This window comes from Oryza glaberrima, chromosome 12, assembly GCF_000147395.1.
Source record: "Oryza glaberrima chromosome 12, OglaRS2, whole genome shotgun sequence".
Classification (NCBI taxonomy): domain Eukaryota; kingdom Viridiplantae; phylum Streptophyta; class Magnoliopsida; order Poales; family Poaceae; genus Oryza; species Oryza glaberrima.
The window spans coordinates 23,757,472-23,782,437 of NC_068337.1; the positions used below are offsets into that span (position 1 = coordinate 23,757,472).

Consider the following 24,966-nt stretch of genomic DNA (forward strand, 5'->3'; position numbering starts at 1 on the left):
TATTATTGTTATATGGTTTAGTTAAGATGAAATTCACTATGTTCGTTTGGATATTTATATTTTTAGAAAATCATGAGCTATGGTTAGGAGTCCGATCGTCTCAAGTTAGCATGCGAGTTTTTTTAAACAGATTTCTTATATTACTAAAAGTGAACGATTTTAAAAATCGACTCAAGTACAGATATGTATTTCCAAAAACAAACGAACTTAAAAACCAACTTATACATATATGACGTACCAAAATACCGAAAAAATATCTTCAATTTTTATAATAGTAGAGATAGAGAAGAGATATAGATTAAAACCAAAACATAAAATTAAAACCAACTCAAAACACGGATGACGAACCGCGGAAACATAACCGACTCAAACACAGATGACGGACCGTGAAAACAACTTCAATTTTTATAATAGAATAGAAATAGATAGATTCCAAAAAGCTAACGAACTTAAAAACCGACTCATACACGGATGACGTACCAAAATACCGGCAAAAACATCTTCAATTTTTATAATAGTAGAGATATGGTTTAGTTAAGATGAAATTCACTGTGGAAGTTCACTTGGATATATATATTTTTAGAAAATCATAAGCTGCAGTTAGGAGTCCGATCATCTTAAGTTAGCATGAGAGTTTTTTAAAACATATTTCTTATATGATTCCTTATGTATTACCAAAAGTGAACGATCTTAAAAACCAACTCAAATACAGATATGCATTTCCAAAAACAAACGAACTTAAAAACTGTGACTCATACACAGATGGTCCAAAATACCGGCAAAAGCATCTTCAATTTTTATAATAGTAGAGAAGAGATATAGATTAAAACCATAAAAAAATTAAAACCGACTCAAACACAGATGACGAACCGCGAAAACATCTTCAATTTTTATAACTGACTCGAATGACGGATCGCAGAAATATCTTCAATTTTTATAATAGTAAAGATAGAGATAAAAATGTATTGCATATCATCTCCATTAGCTACTATATTCTTTTTTTTTTTGTGTGGAGTACGTAATGAATTACTTCAACAACGGGTTTATGCTACGTTCTTTCCTCTATTTTTTCCAACTACTACCATCTCGTTTTTCGCGCACATATTTCTCGAAGTGCTAAACCATATTTTTCTGAGAAAAATATATATACGAAAATTGCTTAAAGAATCATATTAATCTAGTTTTCATTTTTTATTAATTAATATTTAATTTTCTTGATTAATTATTCATTAATGAGTTGTTTCGTTCTCCGTACTAGGAGAATTAGCTTTCAACTTGGAATGTCTGGAATGTCTAACACAGTCTTAAGTTGTTTTCTCGATTATATCTACTTCTACTCTGTTGTTTTTTTCACGAGCACCCTTAAGATTTGGATTATCCAAGTCATCGGTTTATTTTTGGATAATGGAAAATCATACAGCTGATGGGCTGTATGATCTTAGTTGGGCCTTATCTTAGATGGGCCAAAATGGAATTTAGGCCTAAAATCAGCTTGTACCTCTGGGTCGTCTCATCTCCAGAATTCGATTTTGCTATATATTTGTCGACAAATTTTCTCCTAAAAATTTGACAGATGTAATTACAGTACAATCGTAGTGTAATTACACTGTAACTATAGTATAACTTGTATGTAACTTTCAAAAATCTCTACGTAATACTATGTTATTTCGGTAAAATAGAGGTTGTAGGAACAAATCCTTATACATATGTGTGTGCTGTGATTTTATTTTTCTTCCTCACCAAAACAAATCTTGTAATAGATCTAAAGATTCAAAATTACATGAAACTTATATACAAGTTACATTGTAGTTACATGCAAGTTACAGTCACTATATTGTACTATAATTACATCTGTCAAATTTTTAGGAGAAAATTTGTCGACAAATGTATAGGTGGTCCCGCTGCAGCGTTTTTTATTTCTATTTCCAATTTTTATGTTTCTTAATGACTCTTGCAGGATTTCTTAAACATTATTCAACAATCATTAATAAAATGGATATATTCTTCCTGGGCCTTTAGCCCGACTAGCAGCGTACTGGCCGACAAAAAAAGTACAAACTTTATGCATAGATAAATTTTATGCATGAGAAGTTTGTACGTATAAACTTTATACATATAACATTTATGCTTATAAACTTGAAACGAATTTAGCAGTGTGTTAGTCCAGCCAAAACAAAAAGTTTATACATAGAATTTTATAACAAATTAGTAAGAAAAATATACGTAGGTATTTTAAGCATATATGCATTACAAATTTTACTATATATAAGATTTATAGTCAGATTTTTTTTCTCTTTTTTTGGATGGAGGGTGCAGGCTCAAGGTGCAAGTACCATGTCAATGTGAATGATTGTGACCAGCTCAGGTGTAAATCATATCCTAGAGTTGATTGGACCAATTAACCACAGAAATCCGATGTTCGTACTCATTTATTTTAACCATTTTTAATGGTAGAAATTCTTTTTTTTCGCAAACGTGCAATAGGATCGCACGACAATATATTAGAATGGTAGAAATTCGACATATCACAAATCCACGATGACTGCAATACTATTTCTGTAATTCTCTGTGCGTACCTGAATTGGTACAGGAATTAATGTTCGGTCCGATATACGCTACAAATACAGCACAATTGTGTACAGGAATGTGCATCTATATATGCATATAGGTGTCGTCCTAACTGAACAAATTAAGGGTCCTGTAAAAAGTAAAAATGCTATTCTGAATTCTGGATGGTGATCCTTCAGTCTGGCACTCTGAGCTGCATCAGCAGGTATATTGAGTTTCAGGTTTGTCAGCTGAAATTTTTCTCTATGTGCAGCATGATTTAGGATTGAGTGACATATAATCCAGTGATCATATGCCCTTCACTGATAACCATCAATCCAGTCCTCAGAAATATATGCTGCATGTAAGCTATAGGTATATGTCCAATTGCAAGAGAAGTGCCAGGTCTGAACTTCTGCTCTGCCTGGCTACCATTCTATGGGCTTGATCCTAGAAGTGGAAGTTTAGTATCTTGGTTCTTTACTAGTGGCGCTATACAGATTGGTCGATCATTTCCTTGCTTGAATTGGAGGCTTCGCTTTCGTCATCACTAGCTTCCAAGAGACAATATTTGACACCATCTTCAGAATCTATGTTGCTGAAGTCATATCCAGTCTGGTCATTTTCCACTGTAGTTTCGGGTATTCGGTCCTCTAGAGTTGCTTCAATTAGTGGTATGTTTGGGCGACTACTTAGTCTTAGTGAATCCTCCTGGGCTATCATTCTTGAACCATTCCCATTGCGCTCAACCAAGTCTGATATTCTTATCTGCAACAAAATATTTAGCTTATATGACGAAATCAAGTTTCAATAATTAGAAAGTTTTAAAAGAACTTCGGAAAGGTGGGGAGGATTAAATCCAGAAACCTCAAGTGGCTTCATGATATCAATTTCTCGATTTTCGATGTTGTTGAGTGCTTCCTGAGCTTGTAACTCCATTGAGTCTCTCACAAGCTTACTAAAGAAGGATACATCATCAGACATGACACCCAGTCCTCTCAAAAGCATCGAGCCTAGTTGCAAGCTAGTCTGCAGAAAGATATAAAACAAGAGGGGAAATGTTCATGTACAATTGTCATTTCATAATACTGAACGACAAATTTGTTTCAAAATTACCTCAGCGTTTTCCAGAACAACTTCTGTTGCACCTGCTTTCTTTAGATCTAACAAATGTGACATGTCTTGAGCCCTTGCATACATTGGAACCTGATAAAACAAATGAGCATTATCACCAGAGCGTTCACTCGTTGTACAATGAATATCTAATATTTTTGTCAACCTGAAAACTAAATCCTGGTATTCTCCTAAATCATGAAAAGGTTTTACTATAAAATTGCTTACGCCAGGAAAAGCTTGCCGCAATCTGTTGACAGCCTCAATTGTCTTTTCCTTTCCAGTATACATGACCATGACAGCTTTCGGAGAAGATACGCCGGCAGATTGCAGAACAAGAGGGCGTGAGCCATCTCCATATAGCACTGGAAAGCCTGATTTTCTAGCTGACTATTAGGGAGTGAACACACACGGTTAGCTGAGTACATTAACGTTAAGAAAAACGCATCAACTTTTATACCAAAATATTCATTTATTTCCAACCTTTACGACCGCAGGATTTAGATCAAATGCAACATATGGCCAACCTTCCGCATCTTTGTCAAGCCCAAAAGATAATGGTGCAGACAAAAACTTTGCAAGGACCTGCCAAAAAAAAAATGATTCTATTGACCAGCTCCCACAAGAAAGGAAAATTTTCCATTATTTTTAATTAACGAAAAATGGGAGAGAATCCTGGTATCAAATAAATGAAGGAAAAAATATTGTGCAAGATACCTTTCCCATTTCTCCAAAACCGAGAATCACAATAGGTTCAGTGGCATCATAATTCACCATCTCAGCTGGTTTCTGTAAAAGATCATCTTAAGAGCTGACTGCATAAGCTACAACTATGCTCACTATGGATGTATAGGTAATTGTTTGTACATACTTCTTTTGTTTCTGATTTCTCATCGATGATCCCTGCTGCCCTTCTTCCAATTTCATTGAGTAATGGAGTTAGCGCCATAGACAGTACAACAACAATGATGAGCAGTTTATTCAACTCAAGTGGTAGGACACCAAGCCTGTTTCAGCAACGATAGCTGATGAAATCCGAAAAGTACATGATAAAGCAGGAAAGAAACAAAAATAAGGAGTGTATAATCAATGACCTGTTTGCCAACGAAAACACCACAAAACCAAATTCTCCTCCCTGAGAAAGCAGCAATCCTATCCTTACGCTTTCTTGAAGAGTTAGCCCAACTCTTGGGCCTATTGCAGTAATTATCAATGTCTTGATTGCAATAAGGCCTCCCAACAGTGACAGAACATTAGGCCACTCCCGGATGAGAAGCTACATACACATGGGCCAAAAACTTGAGATAGGTTGAAGGAATATTCAGTGATGTTTTGTCAAAGAAAGAAAAACAGTAAAACACATCAATGCCACTGTCAACAACTGCCTGAAAGTTGCAGTAGATGCAACTAGACACGCATGCATTTACATACTTCTAATACATATTTCTCATTTAAGTGATATGAAGTATTGTTCACCAAAACAGATCATGGCTCAGTCATTTAACTCATTGCTCATGTGAAAAGGAGGTAAACAGTTAATACCTCCATGTCAATAGAAGTTCCTGTAGTCACAAAGAACAACCCAAGCAGCAAACCTCTGAATGGCCTTATGTCAGCTTCAATTTGGGTACGGAAATTTGTCTCTGCAAGAATGGCCCCAGCCAGAAATGCACCTAACTACACATATGTTTAACAAGAGCACATCAGAAAGACAGTAAAATCATAAACTAAACGTGACTATCACTTCAAAATGTTTTAATGACGTACTGTATCACTAAATCCCAACCATTGCGTGAGAAGGGATGTTCCTGAAACCGTAAGAAGACAGAGTGCAACAAATGCTTCTGAGCTCCTTGACTCTGCAACAAACTGCATGAAGGTTCATTCAATATTCAGTGTAAGATAAGAGATTTGATTTTAAAAATGTATTAAAAAGGTACAAAGTAACAGACCTCGAAGATGCGTCTGATGAGGTATTTCCCTCCAAGGGAAAGTAGGCCAAGTCCACCGAGTGCTTTTAGACTTTCAGCTAATAACATTGGCCACACACTTTGCTCCACCACATTCTGCAACAAAGTGTGTAGTAAGCATTGATTTGTAATATACAAAACACAAGATAATATTTTGTGATAGAGTAGTTGACCAAGTCGAAGAGCATAGGGACGATTTGATAATCAATTGCTTATTATACTCCATATCAACCTTTGTGATACTATATTCATTTGCCAAACAAAAACAATATTTTTTTCTTTTTGAGCGAAAACGGCAGGAGCTCTGCTAATGCATTATAGGAGTAAAAAGGAGTTTAAAGTACAAAATAAAATGGGAGCACTTGGCTCAACCAGCACAAGAGCCACTCAGCGGATTACTAATAGCACTAGAACTCAGGGTAAGCGAGAGGTACAGAAGACAAAAAAAATCTCATTAAAGCAAGGTGCTACAACAAGCATAGTCTCCAAAGGCACTATACAAGTCCTAAAGTCAAATTAGATCCAAGTGTGCAGGTCTGTATTTTGCACAGGAACTTTCATGTAGGCTGATTATCATCAGTGCTGACCTTTTGCGTACCTGACTCTCTAGCACAGGGAGTATGACCAAGAGAGGAACAACAGCAATATCCTGTGAAGTATCAGCAAAAGACATCCAGGAATTAATTCAGCATACACCACTAGAAAGAAACTTTTCTATTAAGGGCCAGTTCAGTGAAGAAAAAGAAGAGGGCTAGATTCAGCTAATCACCTGCAGGAGGAGGATTCCCAGTGTAGCTGAGCCAAATCTTGTTGGGAGTTCACCTTTCTCAGCAAGAAGCTGCATATGGCATCCAAAAACACTCCAAAAATCAGTGACAATACAACTACTGTAAGCAGGAAGTATTGCTTGAACAATTGTATAAATAAAAATAAGACCGTTTTATTTAAGTCAACCTAATAGTAAATGCCATGACAATTTGCAGCATAACACAAAGTAGATATGCTATAAATTTCACACCATGGAAAAGTTCAGTTCTTAAAAAAAAAAGCCTAATTATGCAAAATTGGTGTAAAAAGAAACTATGAATTTGCTTCAAAAACAAACTGCCAATACATTATACAGTCATTAGGCAGAATGCACACCTGAAGGACAAAAGCAGATGAAGATAGTGAGAGGGCAGCCCCAATTACTATTGCTTCATCAACGCTCCTGATATTCACCTGCAGATATCAGAACTAAATATAATGAGCAGCTGAGTTGGTCTTGAAAGGAAATCCTTAATCCTTGTTACAACAGAGTAAAGCATAATAATAATCCTATAATTAAGCAACTAAGGAAATTTCAAGCATCTTTCTGAAACTAGATCACAAGGAAGATGGCCTATACTTAAGCAATTAAGGAAATTTCAAGCATCTTTCTGATAGATAACAAGGAAGATTGTTTGCTCAACTAAAATAAAGTGAAACAAGTTATAATCTAGGTGTAGGGGTAGAGGTATTAAGATTTTCAATTCATACTGTATCTCACCAGATCAGGTCTTGAATCAAAGAGGAACTGCAAAATCTTGGTTCCAATAGCACCATTAGGAGGAAGCTCGAACGCCGTGAAAGCAAGGGTTGACAAAAGAACCTTCAAGATATTGAAGAGCATAAGGTCAGCCGCCACAGACCTTTGTCGAAATCAATGAGCAAACCAAAGTGATGTATTGAAAGAAACCAAATTCAGTATAACTGTATCAGTGAAATGTCAAAAATCAAATATAACAATCTTAAAGAAGGAAAGCCCATTGTCTTGGACTAGGAGAAACTAGATATGAACCTATGATTCTGAAATGTACAAAGTTGTACCATGTTGAGCAGAGATATTTCCAGTTCTAAATTACCAAGTGACAGTTGATGATGATCACAAGCATAAAACCACAAGGAACTAGCAAATTTGGGAGAGCATATATACCTGAGGCAAACCCATCCCAAAGGCGTATCTGGCAAGAGCCTTAAGGCGAGACAGTGAGAGCTCCAGCCCCATCTCAAACAACTGCAGAGCCAGAGACACCAATCAATCAATCAATCAATCAATCAATCAATTTAATGTATTATCCAGTTGCATTGTTTGTGATAGGATAAATGAGTAAATCATACTAATCCCTAGTGCAGAATGCAGAATGGTAACAGAAGAGTTAACAAAGAAGTTACCAGGAAGAGAATCCCCCACTCGGAGAGGAGCTTGACATCAGTGAGGTTCCTGATGAGGCCGAACTGGTTGAGCACGACGCCGGCGCAGAAGAAGCCAAGAATCTACGCCCCCAAAAATGGAGAAAAAGAAATGCAGTTTTGGGATCAGAAGGAGGCAATCGAGGAGGAGAGGGAGTGGGGAGGGGGGGGGGGGGGGACGGGGGAGAGATACTTCACTGGGCTGGCCTTGACGACGCGGAAGGCCGGGACGACCAGCACGGTGACGCCGAGGAAGGTGAGCGTGTCGAACCCCAGGTCGTTGATCACCTCCACCGCGCTCGCGATGTCCATCCCGGACGCCGCGCGCACCCGGAGCGCCCTCCTACCCCGCCGCCCCTCCGCCGACGACGCGGAGGCGCCCCCGATCATCCCCACCCGCAGCAACGCCGACGACGACCCGCCCCCGCACCACCGCCGCACGCACACCGACACCGACACGGGCGCAGAGCGGCTGCTGCCGACGACGACGTGGTGGTGGTGGTGCCGCGGGGCCGCCGCCGCCGCGGCCGCCATGGCGCCAGAGCAAGCAAGGTGCGCTCGCGCGCGCGCACGTAGCTACTACGTACGTACTAGTGTAGTTGCTGCTGCTGCTTGGCGCGTACGAGGAGAGAGAGAGAGGAGAAGCTGAGGCGAGTAGGCGCGCGCGCGTGGGAAGAAGAAGAAGAAGAAGAAGAAGAGGAAGAAGAAGAAGAAGAAGAAGATAAGATGTTGAGGCGAGCGGCGCGCCGCGCGGGAGCGCCTCGGCCTCTCGATCGCTTTCTCCCGCGCGCGCTCCAGAGTCTCAGGGTTTGCTTGCTTCCACGCTTCGCTTTCTTAGTTTTTTGTTAGTAATAAACTCGTGTGGACTAGTGCACTGCAGCGTGTATATTTTTTTCTTTTTTTTATTTAAATAAAAGAGAGATAAAATATGGGGAAATTTTTACTGGACATTGGTATTTCAGAAGCAGTCGTGCCGGCCAGCTAGTAAAAAACTGCAACATTCATGATGTCTTCTTAACATCAACCCGTTTAATTGGACTGAAAGGGTGTATTGGTGATAGATTACGCGATTTTGTGACAGTATTCATGACGATAATTTCATAAAAGCTTTCCATATATAAATTTCTTATAATACTTGTTTAAAACACTTTTTTAACTTTCTTTGTAATAGTTAATTTGTTTTTTTACATCGAACAATTATCACAGATCATTCATATATTCATCGTTCCATTCCATTCAGCATGAAATAACACACAAAGCTAAGGCTAATTAACAAAAAGCTACCAAAAGACCTCTAAATTAAGTTCTAAAATTCAAATTTAGCCTGGCTTATAATCCAAAGCTGAAAAAGATCAGACCCAAGATTATAGAGTGTAGGACAAAGATGAAGCTCAAAAATTGGACAGTACAATACAAGGCTGCTCTTACCACCCCCAACAAATCAAACAATCACCAACTTTGTTCACTACACAAAATTTTGACAAGGATAATATTGTACATCATGTCAGCACCAGAGACAGGTAGTATTACAAATGGGAGGGAGGTGTGATAACACAAATAGGTGAGACAGCTATTATACAAGAACTAGATGGACCCCATCCAATAAGGTTACTCCTTTGGCCACTCCAATACTTTTCCAACATGATAAAAACAAAATCTAGACACAGGAAAAGAATACCTAGTACAATAACCACTAGTTACACTATCCCTTCTGTTCCTCAAATCGGTTGACCAAAACACATACACCCCACTCACCTATCTGCTGGGGCATCATCTGAGTATATACAGGGGCGAAGCCTCGCAGTTAGGATCTTCCGATGAACGACCAAGAATATGTTCATTTACTTCTCATGATTTGGGAAAAAAAAATTGGAGAGCGCTGTCGGTGGTGATTGGCGAAGTTTCTCCACCCTTGGTTCTTTCTGTAGCTTAGCTCTCCTCTGCAAACGACCTCCAAGTTGGCAATTGTTGTGGGCTAGCACGTCTCTTGAGCACAGATCGTCTGCCTCTGTGCAGAACGGATAAATGTAGCTTAGCCAGAACCCAATGATGAGGACTTGGAATGAATAAATTCAGCGCATGCCAAAGCTACTATATCCATGCAAGAGAGCCTCGGTCATTGTTTGCTGCTTGAGGGCGGCCCCTTGTTGGAGTTGGCGGCCTGTTGGCATTTAGTTCCTGATTTTAACACAAGATGGCGTGTTAGAACTTAGAAGCATATAGACAGGAATACCCTATTGCAAATCCAAGAGCATCACATGATAAAAGAGGGAGTTACCTGCATCCATGTGTCCTCAAGATGATGCTCTGGAGAGGTCTCGGGAGATGTAATGGCAGGCGGCAAAGGATGGATGAGTTTCGGAACTACTACGAGATCTCTTCCTAGAACCAAGATTGCACCCGCGTTGTTTGCGGTACCTGCATACATATCATATTAAGTAACAGGACAATCAAATCTGAAGAGATAATCGTGAACAGACCAACCCAGAATAACATATCATTACCGCAGTAATTTGTTGCTGAGAAGAGAGTGATTAGGTGACCTTGAGCAAAACGCTCAAAACCATCCATCACACACTCATGTGCTCGCACAATTAACTGTAAGTCATTGTTGTTGCAGAACTCCATAACACGGTCCGGCTGCAGTTATAATACATGTTATTTTGACAGAAACCACAGGAACCAACAGGGAGAAAAGAGCTGGACACAACATAACACAGAGAATACTAACCCCAAAGGTAACAAGGCCTGGGCCACGGGCATTTGGTCTAAGTCCTTCAACACTATCATTTTCAGTTGGATCAGACCTTTAAGATTTAAAAAAAAAAAGGTTATATCAGGAAAAAATAAAGAACGATCTTACAATAGTAGTGTCAAAGAGCTATTGAAATGCTGACCACAGAAGATCCATTAGAACAACCGAGCCTGCTTCCATGGTAATTGGTCTTTGAAGATTCTCAATTTGTTCAACATGATTGATAGACCGGCCAATACCACCATGCATACAGATTATTTTCTTCTCTATTAGGGCAGCCAAAGGAAGCCAATTAAATAGCCTATTCATGCGATGCCAGGTCCAGATCCCATCACGCTCACCCTGTTATTAGCAAAGAACAGTGATAAGCAAGAGATAAAAAAGAGCCTAATAAGAATGTCAGAATGCAACATGGTCATTACCATTCGCTCTATGCACTCTATTCGGAACCCAAACAAAGCATTGATATCAGCGGCCTCATGATTCCCTCGAATCAAATGTACATTAAGAGGATATTCAACCTGAATCATAAGATCAGTTGTTACAATTTTGAAAGAAAAAAGAATTGTCTGCTGAAATAGCACTTTTTCAGGGTACGCTCAGTTGTTCACAACTTTACCTTAAGTGCAAGGAGAAGAGTGATTGTCTCCAAACTATGCTGACCACGATCCACGTAATCTCCCAAGAAGAGATAATCGATGTAACTGCAAAGTTTTTTTAACACAAAAAACAAAAGGAAAACATATAACTCAGGAAAGATAGATTGAAAATATCTCAACAGAATATTTTCTAACCCAAAGCCTTTATACACAAATCAAGATGTTCAGATAAAGTATCAATAACATAACTGAAAAGAAAACAACTTAACATAAAGTGTTCTAGAGGTTCTGTTTTTTTAAAAAAAAAAGGTTTCTCAGCTGTCGTCCAATAAAATACCATAAAAAATTCCCGAAATTGGAATGAATAAATAGATGAATCAGGGCAGTTTAAAACCAGAAAATACTCACGCAATGTCTCCAGCTGTCGAAGGAGCACCGTACTCATCAAACAAGCGCATTAGGTCACCAAATTGACCATGCAAATCACCAAAAATCTTAATTGGAGCTTTAAGCTGTAGGACACTTGGTTCACTTGAAAATATTCTTTCCGCACTATCACATAGATCTGCAATCTCATTGCAGTCCAAAAAGAACTGCCTTCGCACAGGGGGCTTCCAACCACGAGGTTTCAAGAGGGATGCAATTACCTGGATAATTGAACCATCAAATAGAAATATGTGAGTACTTAATAGCACAATAGCATAGAAGTTTAAAGACAAAGGTTATCATGACTTCCATTATGCCAGCTGACAACAACACACACCAATGTATGTCATTGCCTTAGTGTTTTAGCAGATAATCATGCAATTGTCTGCTGCTTTTTGTCAAATTACATCTGCAAAGTAACATACCTTTTTGGGTACACTATTAATAGACATTTGCCGATCTAGCAACTTCCTTGCTGCAGTTGCACTCTCAGGAGTGCCATAGATAACCCTTCTACCTTCGTTTTCAAACTGGTCAATTGAGAGCTGCCTAACCATGCCACCTAAGGCACCTCCGGTTTCTGCTGCTACCACAACCTACAAGAGCAAGAAAAAAATTAAGTTCACAATGCTGTAACTAACTTGAGCTAGGTTGTTCAGGGACAGCTTCTGTAATACAACATATTTCAACTGTAGAACAAGGAAAGATCATGATCTGGTTTCGAATTTATCAATTAACTAGAGAAGCAAATAAAGTAACGAATTAACTCGGTAAAACTAACTGCATTTTTCACTCACTGCTCTATGGTGTAACCGAACCCCAGGAGGTGGTGTTGAATTATTTGAAAGAGCATAGTCTGGTTTTATGAGGCTTGCATTTTGCTTCACACTTGGTGTGGCATCTGGAGACTGCTCCCTGTCAGGTGAATGCTCTGCGTCACCATTAACTTGCCGAGCTTTTACAGCAGCTAAAGTAGCACTGATTGCCTCAGCCTCTGCGGCAGATGCTTCAACCAAATAATCAACACCTTTGCTCATTCTCCTGTGCAAATCACGACCAAAAGACACATTTCAGTGCATTTAGCACTCAGTAGACTGATAGATATGCAAAAAAAAAAAAAAAAAAAAAAAAAAAAAAAAAAAAAAAAAACTATCGGAACATATCTACGAAATTTTACAAACCTTTGTCCCTGGATCACAGCGTTCTCAGGGCTAATATCAGTATACATGTCCCCATTAACGGGAGCAGCAACTGGAGTTCCAAGAACCACAGCTCCATCAGGAGATGTTACTGTAGCTGGCTGCCCTGTTTGTTCATCATTGTAGGCATACCTACCAGGTTCTCTTCCAGCTTGTATATCAGAGGCTGCAGCAATTGCAGCTGCCTGATTTGCTGCGTTTGTTGTTTCAGCAGCAGCAAGATCTTCGGCAACAAGAAGGTCATCTAGCAGCACACCTGGAGTAGCAATACAGGGAATTTAGAATTGCAACTATACAAAACTTAGCAAAAATATGAACGTATCCTGATTTGAAAAGGAGGCAATTTTGCTCCGATAACCTAAAGTCAACCCTCAAAAAAGTGATGCAAGTGTAAATAGTTAACAGTTAGCTCCCAGGAGTAGTTTCTCCTTCAGATAAGGATATTGCAATAATACTAGTGTTAATTGGAAATCCATTAAGTGAAATCCAGATCACCTTAAAAACCTTTTGGATCTGCTATGTAAACATAGTCAATGCTAATTAAAGTTGTACTGATATCTTAATATCCTAAATTCCTTATCATCCCAGAAAGAATATACATGTTCCTCATCGGATAACATCTTTACTACTTAAAAACATGTGCTGCTGAATACAGCTGAACAGGACTCATAGGACAGTGGATCGCAATTCAAACATGAGGCTTGGTGTCAGAAATCAGATGAGGCTAAGAAACTGAAATGTCTTACCTCCCCGTAGACCTCCATAAACATATATCATATCACCAACTGCAGCAGCTGCATGCCTGCACCGCCGTGTAAGCTCTACAGAAGCATCACCGCCTGCAGCATCTGCACTATATCTTCCTGTCCTTGGAGTAGTAACTACTGATTTTGTATCACACCACACTCCAGCAGCAGTATCCAACACTGAAAAAGGGCAGCATGGCGAAAAAAATAAGAACCTAGGGAAACAAGAAAATATACATGTATAGCTAAGACCAACTTGCCAATGCTTAAAGCCTTAAACTACCGACTGTATTTCAGTATTATTCAGACCATTCACTTTTTTCAATAATACAAGATATAGCACTGCAGAGACAACCAATAAGGCATGCATCTTGTTCTCTGCTGATGAATTGTAAATGGGTAATTTAGCAAACAGAAAACAATATATTGAACTTAGTAATTGAAATAATTAATCATATATGGTCTTTATCCTACTTACAATCAAAAGAAATCAATTGAAATGTTTTGAGTTGCCACAAAAAATGGGATTTTTTTCAAAAGGATGCCACATGAACTAACAGGTGCAAATTATACAAAGCAAATAATAGTAAGGAACCTGCAACACTTGAGGAGTCTTCAACCATTCGACCGCCTCCAAGGGCCCCTCCTGAGACATGAAGTCGTGCATTGACGAAAACCTAAAGAAACAAAAGGAAATAAAACATGACACAAACCATGCAGTGGGATCAATCTCGAGATGAAAAATAAAGAAAATTGAAGGGAAAGGATATTCACAACTCACAGCTGCATGTTGATATCTGGGTGATGGAGAGACACCAGGGGCGATTGCCCACTCCCAGCGTCCATCCCTGTGTTTTGCAAGGCCATATGCACTTGCTAAGGGCTGATGATTTTAGCCCAAAAGAAAAGGAAAATATATATATATATAGTTAGCTTTGGAGTAAAACAGTGTAGGACACACAAATAGAAGTCACTGCCTCTCCAAAATCGTAATTACCCAAAAGAGAAGTCCATCTATATCCTTATTCACCTACAAAATGCTAATCATTTACCATGTAATGAGAAAATCCTAATCAGTTGAATCCAGATTCAGTTTTCAGCCCAGACGAACAGGATTTTAAGGTCTTAGTTCTATTTTTGCAGGGCATGGCTTTACAAGTGGATTGAACAAAACAGGCCTTCCAAGCATGCCATATGGATTCAGTGCACTTAACATCACAATTCATCACTCATCCAAAGAAGCAGATGTAACACGAGAAAAAAGAAATGCTTTGTTGGCACAAGCATGCAATGTCTATAAATATCACTTACCAAAAAAGCTATATGAACCATTCTCGTGTTATGACTTCAGAGCAGATTCAAATCTAAAAACTAAGAACAGAGAATTTCAACCCTATATTCCTATTAGAACAAAATTTCTTCAGCAAAAGCTACTCCTAAATAGAATGGTACTTACCACACTATTAGCATCCCTTCCACCACAAAGTAATAGAAGTCCATCAGAACGGGCACTTGCAGTTGCATACCTGAGCAACATTACCAGAGGCACAGACTATTAGAAGTATACAAAAACTATCTCAACTTCTAGCAATCTATGAAAAAGCGTAAGTGAAATTACAGCAAATAGCTAGTGGTGGATTACCCTAGGATATTAGGTTCAACACTTTACTGTGTTCTGCATCCAAGTAGACTTAACAAAACACTAGTAGCTTGTTCTTTATTGGCAGTTGCTTTTGAACAAACTAACTATCAATATTGAGTTGTAAATAACCAAAGTTTTCTGTAACTTCTTGGCCAACAAAAGAAAGTGGAGCCCTAAAAGTAGTCTAATGGTGCCAAAACAGGTTACTATATATGATATGGGCATTAAACAAAATAAAATCACTGAAAGCTTCATTAGAAAATATAGGCATTATCATATGTTGGCTCATGGATGTAGCTGGGGAATCTCGCCAATAAAATAGCAAGATTTAAACTCAACATCACCAAAGAACCTCGTTGATCTAGATTTCAAAGGGGAGATGTTTCCTTTCTTATTATCTACACACTTACATGCATGGGGGTGGTCCTTCACCTTCTGGTTCAAGTTTCCTCCACTCATATGGCTTAGCTGCTGTATCAAGGGCCCACACATCAGCCAGGGGCCTCTTTCCTGAAACATTTATTCACTCTTAGTATCAACATCAATTGGGATGGAAAAATATCTTAAGTAGCCAAAATATAGGTTTGATAGGCACATAAGCAATCTCCTACCATCATTTCCACCAATTGTCAACAAGAAACGCTGCCCAACCAAAGCCATCACATGTCCATATCGAGGACCAGGGCCAGGCCCTTGAACCACCACTCTACATATAAGACATGATAATGCTCACTGCGGATAGCAGCAAAAGCATATTCTAAACCCAAATGAAATTAGAGAGGCAGCCACCTGTGCCATCGCGGTCGTTGTTGTGTAAGATCCAGAACATGAAGGTCTTCTGCAGATAAACCAGCAGGGCCTATCCCACCCTGTAGTTGAGAGCAGGTTAGTGCTGGCCTGACGATAAAACTGACGTAGCCACTACTCTAAGGGAAAAAGATTAATGCTACCTGAATGACCACCATGGTGCCAACAGCAGTCGCTACATGTGCCGCTCTTGGTGAAGGAGGTTCACCAACTGGAGTAAGCCTGACAACACTTAATGTGGTCAAACAAATGTAGTAATGTACAGAACTAACAAGTGATATTGAGATAAAATTTCATGGGGTCTAAAGAAAAACTTACACATGGCATCCAAGCATAATATCCAAAGGAATTAAAACATTTACTAAAATAGGCTCTTACTAAAAAGAACATACCTGCTCCACTTATTCGATGAAACATCGTAGCAGTGGACATCTGCAGTAGCACCAGCAAGACCTGCAAGAAAGGAGATTGATAAGGGGGACTAATTTTATGCGAGATCTTGTCAATTTTGCTGATTTGCCTATAAAGAAGATAAATTTTCCCTTACATCAAAAGCAAAACCTCCAACATTTCTAAGCTCGGTTTTGAAACAAAACATTTGGCACCCGGTCAACCAAAATGTCTAATCCCCCAATAAGACTTGGAGAACTGGAATGCGTATAATAGCATTTCAGGTTTAACTTTTGAAACAGCATAGTTCACCTAATTAATTAATCCATACACCTTAACCTAGGGTATCAAAGGGGATCAGTACAGTCCAAGCACATAAATTATTTTCCAATTTGAAACCTTTGAGTTCTTCTTCTAACATACGAAGACAGTCATAATCCAAAGAAAACAATCAAAAAACATTAAAAGGAACTGATACTTCACTGCAACAGAAGTATGCGAGTATCGTTGTTCATTAAATAAATCTTGTGCGTCAAATCATAAAAGAGCACCATATTTGGCCCTAAAATTAACAGCATGTGCACATGAGTTACACTGCATATATTGTCATAACGTGCCACTCATAATCGCTTTCCTAACCAGGCAGAACATGAAATTCGCTCCCAGTAAGAGTTTTTAACCTAATCCCGCCTACACTAGCAATACCACCATCAGCAGATGCTCCGAATTGTACCTCTAGCTAAGACACTGAAACACCAGAGCTACAATCAACTCTAGCTGCTATCCTGAACAGTAAATTCTATCCCTAAATCAGCCGGTACGCGAACCAGCATGTCACTCCAAAGTCCCAAGCAAGATTCAGTACAAACCCAAGTATTCCAACTCCCATGGAGTTTGGCTCTCATCGACAGCAAACTAAACAATTAGCACGCCAACACCATCCCCCCAAACCATAGATGAAAACAAGAGCAGCTGAGGTTTAAAAGGGCATTACGGATTCCGGCGCTCCCGGCCGAGGATGGCGGCGTGGCGGAGTTCCCCTCGAGCGCGGTGGCGCCGCCGAAGAGGATCAGCCGCGGCCCCACGTACCCCGGCGCGCCCTCCTCCCCGACGGCCGGCACCGCGGTGAGCGTGTGGCCGCACCGGCACCCGGGCCCGTCCTCCTTCTTCTCCATCGCCGCGTTCACCACCGTGTACCCCGGCGCGGGCCTCGGGCCCGCCACCACCGCCGCCGACGCGGCGGCAGCGACAGCAGCAGCAGCAGCAGCGATAGGAGCAGCTCCCCCTCCTGCCCCCATAGCCGTGGGCGTCCCGGGCGCCGAGGGCGACGCCGAGGAGGTCTCGCTCCCGAACCCTCCTCCTCCTCCTCCTCCTCCCCCCTGCGCCGCGGCGTCCGAGTCGGAGTCCGACTCCGTCGTCATCCTCGAGTCCACGTCCATCCCCCCCGCCCGCTCACCCACTCCCCACTAGGGTTTCCAACCGCTCGAGATCTTCCTCCCCACCACGCAACACACCCACACACACGCACAGAGAAGAAGCGAGAGAGTAAAAATCTCGTAGCTCCGCCTACTCCTCCCAACTCCTTGCCACTTGCGGCGAGGCCGCTGCCATCCCTCCTCCCCCCACCGAAACCCTAGGTAGAACACGCCACACCACCGGTCGTCGCCGCTTCCGCCGCCGCAGCCGCCGCCGGCGAAGTGAGGGGGGGATGGGATCGATCGAGGAGGCCCCTGGGAGATTTGGGATTTGGGGGGGAGCACGAGCTTGTCGCGGAGTGGTGGTGGCGAGAGTGGAAATAGGGGAGAGGTCAGGGACTGGGCTGCGAAATGGTCGGGGACAGCGAGGAGGAGGAGGAGGAGGAGGGACGCGTCGTCAGCGCTCGGCCAGCGCGTGTGGGAATTTTTGTAATTTTGTTCGCTCACTTCGCACTGTCGCAAGGCGCACACACACACCAACTGACACACAAGTTGGGGGCTTCGTTTGGTGGGAGTTTTCGTCTAGCCCCTTTTGGTTTTTCCTTATTGCCTTTTTGTCTTCGTCTTCTCTCTTTTTCTTTTCTTTCTTTTGGATTTTATGAATGGAGTTTATAAACTTCAGTCGACCGAAAATATTTCCCCAAATCTTGTAAATTTTAGATCACTAGGTGTGCTTCGCGATTTGTGCTCCAGCTGCTTCTTCTCTCACTCCGACAACCTCCTCTTCTTCTCCGGTGCCGGTCACAACTTAAACTTCGGCAGAGAGCCGATGAATTAGGGTACTGGGTGGGGGTGAGGTGGGAGGGGTTGGAGGGGAGGGGAAGTTCATCGGCTTTAGAGCGATAGCCGTGGGAGGTGGCATGGCGGATCTAGTGGGCGGCGAGGCGGCGGCGGCACCGTCGAATCCACGGGGACAAGAGTGGCGGCGGGCCGGTGTAGGCAGCAGGGGCAAAGTAGAAGAAATGTTAAGAGGAGGAGGCTAGTGGTGGAGCCATACTGCCGGAGACAGGAAAAACGGCGCCGCCGCCAAAGCTGCAGGGTTGAGAGCGGGCGATGGGCTGGTGTAGACAGTAACTGCAAAGCGGAAGGAATATTAGAAGCAGGCAGCCGGTGGTGGCGCCCTGCCGCCCGAGACGGGGAAGACGACTGACGGTGGGGTGGCGGCGGCAGTGACGCAGGAGGCAGTGTCGAGAGGAGGCGTCAGGAAGCAGCGCTTTGTGCGGCGACGGGGAGGGAAAAGGAAAAGTGGTTAGGGTTTTGTGGACTTTGCACGAATATTAAATCGATCCAATGGTCTAAAATTTGCAAGATATTGGGAGGGTTCTCTGTCAAATGAGGAATGGATAGTCCCTTTTATAAAGGCTTTCTCAACAAGGGAGTGAGTATTGACTGCGAGTGTGACAATATGTTTGGGTTTTTTAATCCTTTTAATTTTTAATTTAAATAATCATTATAAAACTTATTTTTAAATCTAAGTCTTTTAGTTACGCTGGTAAGACTAGCGTGACGAAGCAATGTTATCACACTACTCTGGCGGGTGTGGCAGCATTATTTCGCCATGAAACTCTGACTGGCATGGCGGCGTTATGTTGCCACGTCATCCATGCAGAATAAAACCGTCACACCAAACACTAGTGAAGTGATAATATTTTTTTGTCATGTTGGGCGGGGTGGTGCGGCCCCCAAAGGTTCAGATTTATAAATATATATTGCAATGGTCTATTTTTGAAATTAAAAAGTTTAAGAAAATAAAAAAGAACGTATGTTTGGATGTTGTGGATGATCATCCTGCCATTTTTTTTAGAAAAAAAAATGATGATCATGCTACTAATAAAATTTTGTTTTGAAATTCTTTTGTATTTTCTATACATATTTGGATATTTTGTTCGGGTCTTATAGGTTTTATGGTTGTTTTATGGATCGAATTGGCTAAACACTGCGTATTTTGACCGGTTTTCGTTGTGTTCTGGAACTACGCGAGCGAATGTGAGTCTATGCTTTGAATCTTTTGGACGAATCATTGAATTGTTACAACACGTGTTATATACTTGGGTTGATGTCGAAGTAGGTTGATTTTGGTTTTCACTCTCTTTTAACCAAGCTTAAGAAGTGGGTTTGATTATATGCAGGCAATTTTCAGGGCAATATATTGGCTCCGGTCCTGGGCACAACTATAAAGGTGTGATGAAGATGGAGAGCTTCTGAAGGTTGTATGTCGTAAGCTTGAGACGACGATCATGCAACTTTTTGCCAACTATAGATGGAGATTCACAAATAGACTTGAATAATTGTGTGCTCTTTATCTTGGTTTCGTTGCTTTATTTTTTCTTGAGTGTGTTTAATTTAGTTTGAACTACACTTTTTTGTTTGAGTGATTCTTTGTAATAATGGGCTGTAGCTCTATTGAGCAAAGGCCGGGATGTTATCTATTCCATTATCTAAAAAAAGAAAGAAGTAGGTTTGATGATAGGCACCTTACGAGCATGACACAAAGAATAAGGGAGAAAAATAGACATATTATATGACATGGTCCAAAGAGTAGGAATGTAAAATAGACTTATTTTAGCTATATATGTGTCACAACCCAAAGACGAGCACAGGGATATAGACTTATTTTAAAGAGGGCACGATGAGCCATCCGTGCCTTCGAGCTGACATGGCACGGCCCAACTACTTGTGGGGTTGTGCCTGGGTCTGAGGTGTAGCCCGTGGGCCAGTAGGCCTGGCACGGCACGGCCCGAAGTACCGGCCGTACTGTGCCAACCCAATCGCCTCGGATCGTACCTAGCCCGTGCCTAGGTCGGGTCATGCCGGACGGGTCTTATGGCCATCTATACTAGCAATGTAATAATTTACTCACTACATATAATCACCATATCCTACATTCCCGATCGTACGGACAAACCAAGCTATCCTCGCAGTCGGCGGCGTTAATGAACTCGTCGTCGTCACCGGAACACGAGCACACCGTCTCCAGCGTTGTGCTCCGCGCGTCGTAGTACCCCAACGCCTTGCTGGCGTCGAGCAAGACGCGGCCGTCCCTGCCGTCGACGGCCATGGGCACCACCAGCTCCGCCGCCCTGGGCGAGAACGCCGGCCACCGCGCGAGGTCTATCACGTGCAGTGTCTCCCACTCATCTCCATCTCCCGCGCTCTTCGCCCATATGGTCATCGTCTCCGTCTCGCGGCACGAGTGCGCCACGCAGAGCTTCCCGGCGAGCGCCGCCAGGACCGCGCCGCCGGCGTCGTCCGGCAGCGCCGGCGGCGCCGGCATGGTGTCGAACGCCAGCGTGGAGACGTCGAACACCAGGATGCCGAGGCGCCTCTGCTCCCCCATCCAGTGCATCTTGCCGGCGACGTGCACTGGCGGGACGCCGACGTCGGCAGGGATCGGCGGCCGCGACGCCGTGAGCTTGTACGGGCCGATGTCTCTCAGGCGCCACACCTGCACGGTGGCGCAACCCTCGCCGCCGGCGTAGGCGAGGCGGACGAGCACGTGCTCCTCCCTCGACGCGTCGTACCCGAGCCCGGCGCACCCGCGGCCGTCGTCCACCTCCGGTATCTTGGGAGGACACCGAGGCGTCAGGAAGGAGAAGTTTCTGCCGGCGCCGGTGACCGGGTTGTGCACAATGTTCCTTTCGCCATTGACGTCCGTGACGAGGACGAGGCCATGGCATGCGTTGCGTACAACAGTTCTTGTACTCATCAATGGCGGCTTGCGGTTGGAGCACGACTCGAGAGGGACGAACACCAGAGAGTAGTAGTAGTACGAGCCGAGCCTGACATGGCAGCCGGCCGCGAAGCTCGCCATGGTCGTCTCCCTGGCGTGCGCGTTGTGCGACGCGGCGAAGCGGTCGGTCTCGATCATGGCGCGCCAGCTGCGGCAGACGAGCTTGAGCCGCCCGAGCTCGCGCGCCGGCAGCCGGCGCAGCGCCAGCGCCACCGCCCACGCTGCCGGCGACGAGAAGAGGATGTCCTCGTACGGCCGCCCCGCCGACACGAGGCTCTCCTCGTACGGCACGAGCTGCGGTGTGCCGTCGCCGTGGCGCCGCCGGAGCTCCTGCGGCCCGACGTGCCGCCGGAGTGTCCCGGAGGCGGCGTCGTACTCCGCCACCTCATGCTCCTCGGAGAGGAGGAGAACACGGCGGTGGTCGTCGGTGAGGACGAGCGGTGTAACTTCTCTGTTCATCAAGAAGAAGTCGTTCGTCTCCGGCGACGTCGCGGCCGTGGGATCGATGCGGCAGCGCAGCTCCCACGTCGCCGTCGAGTAGTCGGTGAGTAACCAGATGTCTAGGGATCTCTCCGACGAGAGGTACGTCGGGTAGACGCACAGGCATCCGGCGAGCTCGGTGATCATGAAGCCTTTCATGTCCGTCGTCGTCACCGGCGGCGGCGGGACGCGGCCGAACACCTCCGCCGCCATGGAAAACGACATGATGGCGTCAGCGTCGCCGACGCTTTTCGTCGTGATCCAGTGCAGGTGGCCTTGCGCGTAGACGGCGAGCTTGTTCATGTGGACGAGGTCCGGTGGCTTCGCCCCCGTCGCCGCCGGCCTCCAGTGTCCCGTCGAGGTTGCGGCAGCGATGTCGTAGACGTCGCAGGCGGCGGGGTGGCCGTGGTGGTAGAGCAGCGCACCGCCTTGTGCGTCCGGGTGCGCGCGTCGTAGCCGAGGCCGACGCTGGCGTAGTCCTCGCCGGGGCGCGGGTCGCCGGCCATGCGGCCGTCGGGGAGCGCCGCGACCTCGCCGGCGGACGGGTTGCAGACGAAGTAGAGCCGGGCGAAGATGGCGCGGAGGAGAAGGAGGCCGCGGCACGGGCGGCCGTAGGGGATAATGCGGCCGTTGCGCGTGCCGTGCGGGACGGCCATGAGCGGCGTCGTCGTCGTCGTCGTCGTCTCCGCCTCCGCCTCCGGCGACCACGCGTTGATCGTGTCGGCGGACGCCGATCTCGGCGGGATGCAGAGCTTGGGACCCCCGCGGCGGTTGGCGAGGCGGAGGTGGTGGTCGACGAAGGCGTCGGTGGAGAGCGCGGCGGCCCAGGCGCGGGAGAGGCAGCGGCAGCGGAGCACCGACCGGGCCGGCATGCGCGCGAAGATGTCCTCGACGAGCTCGTCGGGGATATGGCGCGCCGGCGCCGGCGACGACTCCGGCGATGACGCCATCGTCGTCTTCGGCTGCATGCTGCGTGTAGGCCGCGGCGAGAGTCCGTCCGCGCGCGTATACGTATATATAGGCCGGCAGTCATATGCTCCAATTGTACGTGTCGGACTCGCATCGGAGCACATGCTGACGCTTAATCAATTGCTTTGGCTCTTTCTTTATGCTTATAAACCAACTTATCTCTATCTCTAATGAAAGAAAAAGATGATTTAGAATCTAAAAGAAAAGGATGATTAGAATTTATTTTTTTAAATTACACAGTACAACGCAGATACTTACAACGCACACTCACTCACCCTATTAACACACGCACGCAAACACTACCCCTATGAGCATCTTCGAAGACTGAGCCGGCAAATCCTGGAGATTGACGAAATCACCATAAACACCTCGCTGTCGACGGGTACGTCGCCTACCATTTAAAGCACAATGCACTATAGGATGATTAGAATCTACCCTTGTAACGGAGCGGTAAAATGGTAGAGGGAGCGAGAACGGTTCGGTTTTGGTAGCAAACGGTGACCAAGCACGTCTACTCCCACTCCCATACGACACGTACGTATATATATGTGACCACTGTCTACGAGTGTGGACGATAGCGTCGCCGCCTCGCCGGAGTCGCACAAGGATGACATCAATGCCGGAGTCATCGTCGGCGCCGGCGCGCCATATCCCCGACGAGCTCGTCGAGGACATATTCGCGAGCATGCCGGCCAGGTCGGTGCTCCGCTGCCGTTGCCTCTCCCTCGCCTGGGCCGCCGCGCTCTCCTCCGACGCCTTCGTCGGCCACCACCTCCGCCTCCCCAACCGCCGCCGCCACGGTCCCAAGCTCTGCATCCCGCCGGTATCGGCGTCCGCCGACACGATCAACATGTGTTCCCTTGCGCGTTCAAGGGAAACGAACCACTCATCTGGGAACGTGTTTTTGACATACTCATATAGTCATGTTCACCACCAGAGCTTGACATTGCTATTTCTCTCTTTAATTATCAGTACCATGTCGTTGCAAGCCGCATTCATGTTGTTTTGATTTTCTTCGTTGTCAATCTCCACAATATATGGATACTTCTAGCCTAACCATGCTCTTGGAACACTCACTTAATGTTGAGACCATAGGGATATGATTAGAGCAAGAAAATTCTAATTTATATGAATGAAACAGGTAGCTGTTCAGAATTATTTTATCGAATTTTCATCTATGGATTAAAATAAGTTTTTTCTAATTTCTAGCTAATTCCACTTGTTTTCCATTTACATTATTAATTTTTTCACTATTTGATCCACTAAAAATATTGTAACTTATAATTTTGAATTATTTATAGCTAAACCAAAAAAAATGGGTGACGTAGTTATCTGTAGTCTCATGTTGTTATTATTTATATGATTATATTCTCTTCGGTCCAATTGTGATATATAATTTAGGATTTTAATTTAATTATATTTCTCATAGTCTAATTGTCATACGTGGTTTACAATTTTAATGTATGCAACGCACGGCATCATGCTTTGGCCCTGTTTAGTGCCAAAACAAAAAATTTTCACCATATCACATCGAATGTTTGGAGATATGTATGAAGTATTAAATATGAAAAAAAACTAATTATATAGATTGCATGTAAAATTACGAGACGTATCTTTTAAGTCTAATTGTGTCATATTATCTAAAAAAGGTCTTATGATTTGATAATGTGGTGTTACAGTAAACATTTACTAATGATTTAATTAATTAGGTTTAATAAATCCGCCTAGCAGTTTTCAGGCGGTTTATTTTGTTATTAGCCTAAGTTTAATATTTTAAATGTGTATACATGACTCTGATATCCGATGTGACAAAAAAAAATTTTTTTTTTCGTTCGCGAACTAAACTCGCCCTTAGTGAAAAGAAAAAATCCCACCCATATAGCCGTCTCTCGGTCTCTCCCCTTCCC

General features: G+C 43.6%; 2 protein-coding genes and 1 pseudogene across 2 annotated transcripts; all 3 read right to left on the minus strand.

The window, feature by feature from the left end:
• Window positions 1–2,523: 2,523 nt before the first annotated feature.
• LOC127758202 (K(+) efflux antiporter 3, chloroplastic) lies at window positions 2,524–8,641 on the minus strand. The gene is given in 19 exon segments (XM_052283823.1): window positions 2,524–3,087; window positions 3,089–3,315; window positions 3,415–3,576; window positions 3,664–3,753; window positions 3,889–4,050; window positions 4,144–4,245; window positions 4,378–4,449; window positions 4,532–4,667; window positions 4,755–4,936; window positions 5,203–5,337; window positions 5,428–5,529; window positions 5,613–5,726; window positions 6,229–6,279; window positions 6,400–6,468; window positions 6,774–6,851; window positions 7,159–7,260; window positions 7,585–7,665; window positions 7,824–7,925; window positions 8,040–8,641. Coding segments are annotated over 19 exon segments (2,334 nt in total). The 5' UTR covers window positions 8,376–8,641; the 3' UTR covers window positions 2,524–3,056.
• Window positions 8,642–9,280: 639 nt separating this feature from the next.
• On the minus strand, window positions 9,281–18,212 carry LOC127757120 (serine/threonine-protein phosphatase BSL2 homolog). The gene is made up of 21 exons (XM_052282555.1): window positions 17,400–18,212; window positions 16,408–16,468; window positions 16,159–16,237; window positions 15,998–16,077; window positions 15,820–15,914; window positions 15,619–15,718; window positions 15,023–15,092; window positions 14,348–14,449; window positions 14,162–14,243; window positions 13,567–13,746; window positions 12,803–13,076; window positions 12,419–12,662; window positions 12,047–12,217; window positions 11,604–11,842; window positions 11,216–11,300; window positions 11,019–11,117; window positions 10,739–10,938; window positions 10,573–10,648; window positions 10,346–10,481; window positions 10,120–10,259; window positions 9,281–10,019 (listed from the first exon to the last, which is right to left on the minus strand). Exons 1-21 carry the CDS (start codon window positions 17,842–17,844, stop codon window positions 9,933–9,935), a joined length of 3,045 nt encoding a protein of 1,014 aa, XP_052138515.1. The 5' UTR covers window positions 17,845–18,212; the 3' UTR covers window positions 9,281–9,932.
• Window positions 18,213–20,749: 2,537 nt separating this feature from the next.
• LOC127756418 (uncharacterized) lies at window positions 20,750–23,040 on the minus strand (annotated as a pseudogene).
• Between the last annotated feature and the right edge of the window lie 1,926 nt (window positions 23,041–24,966).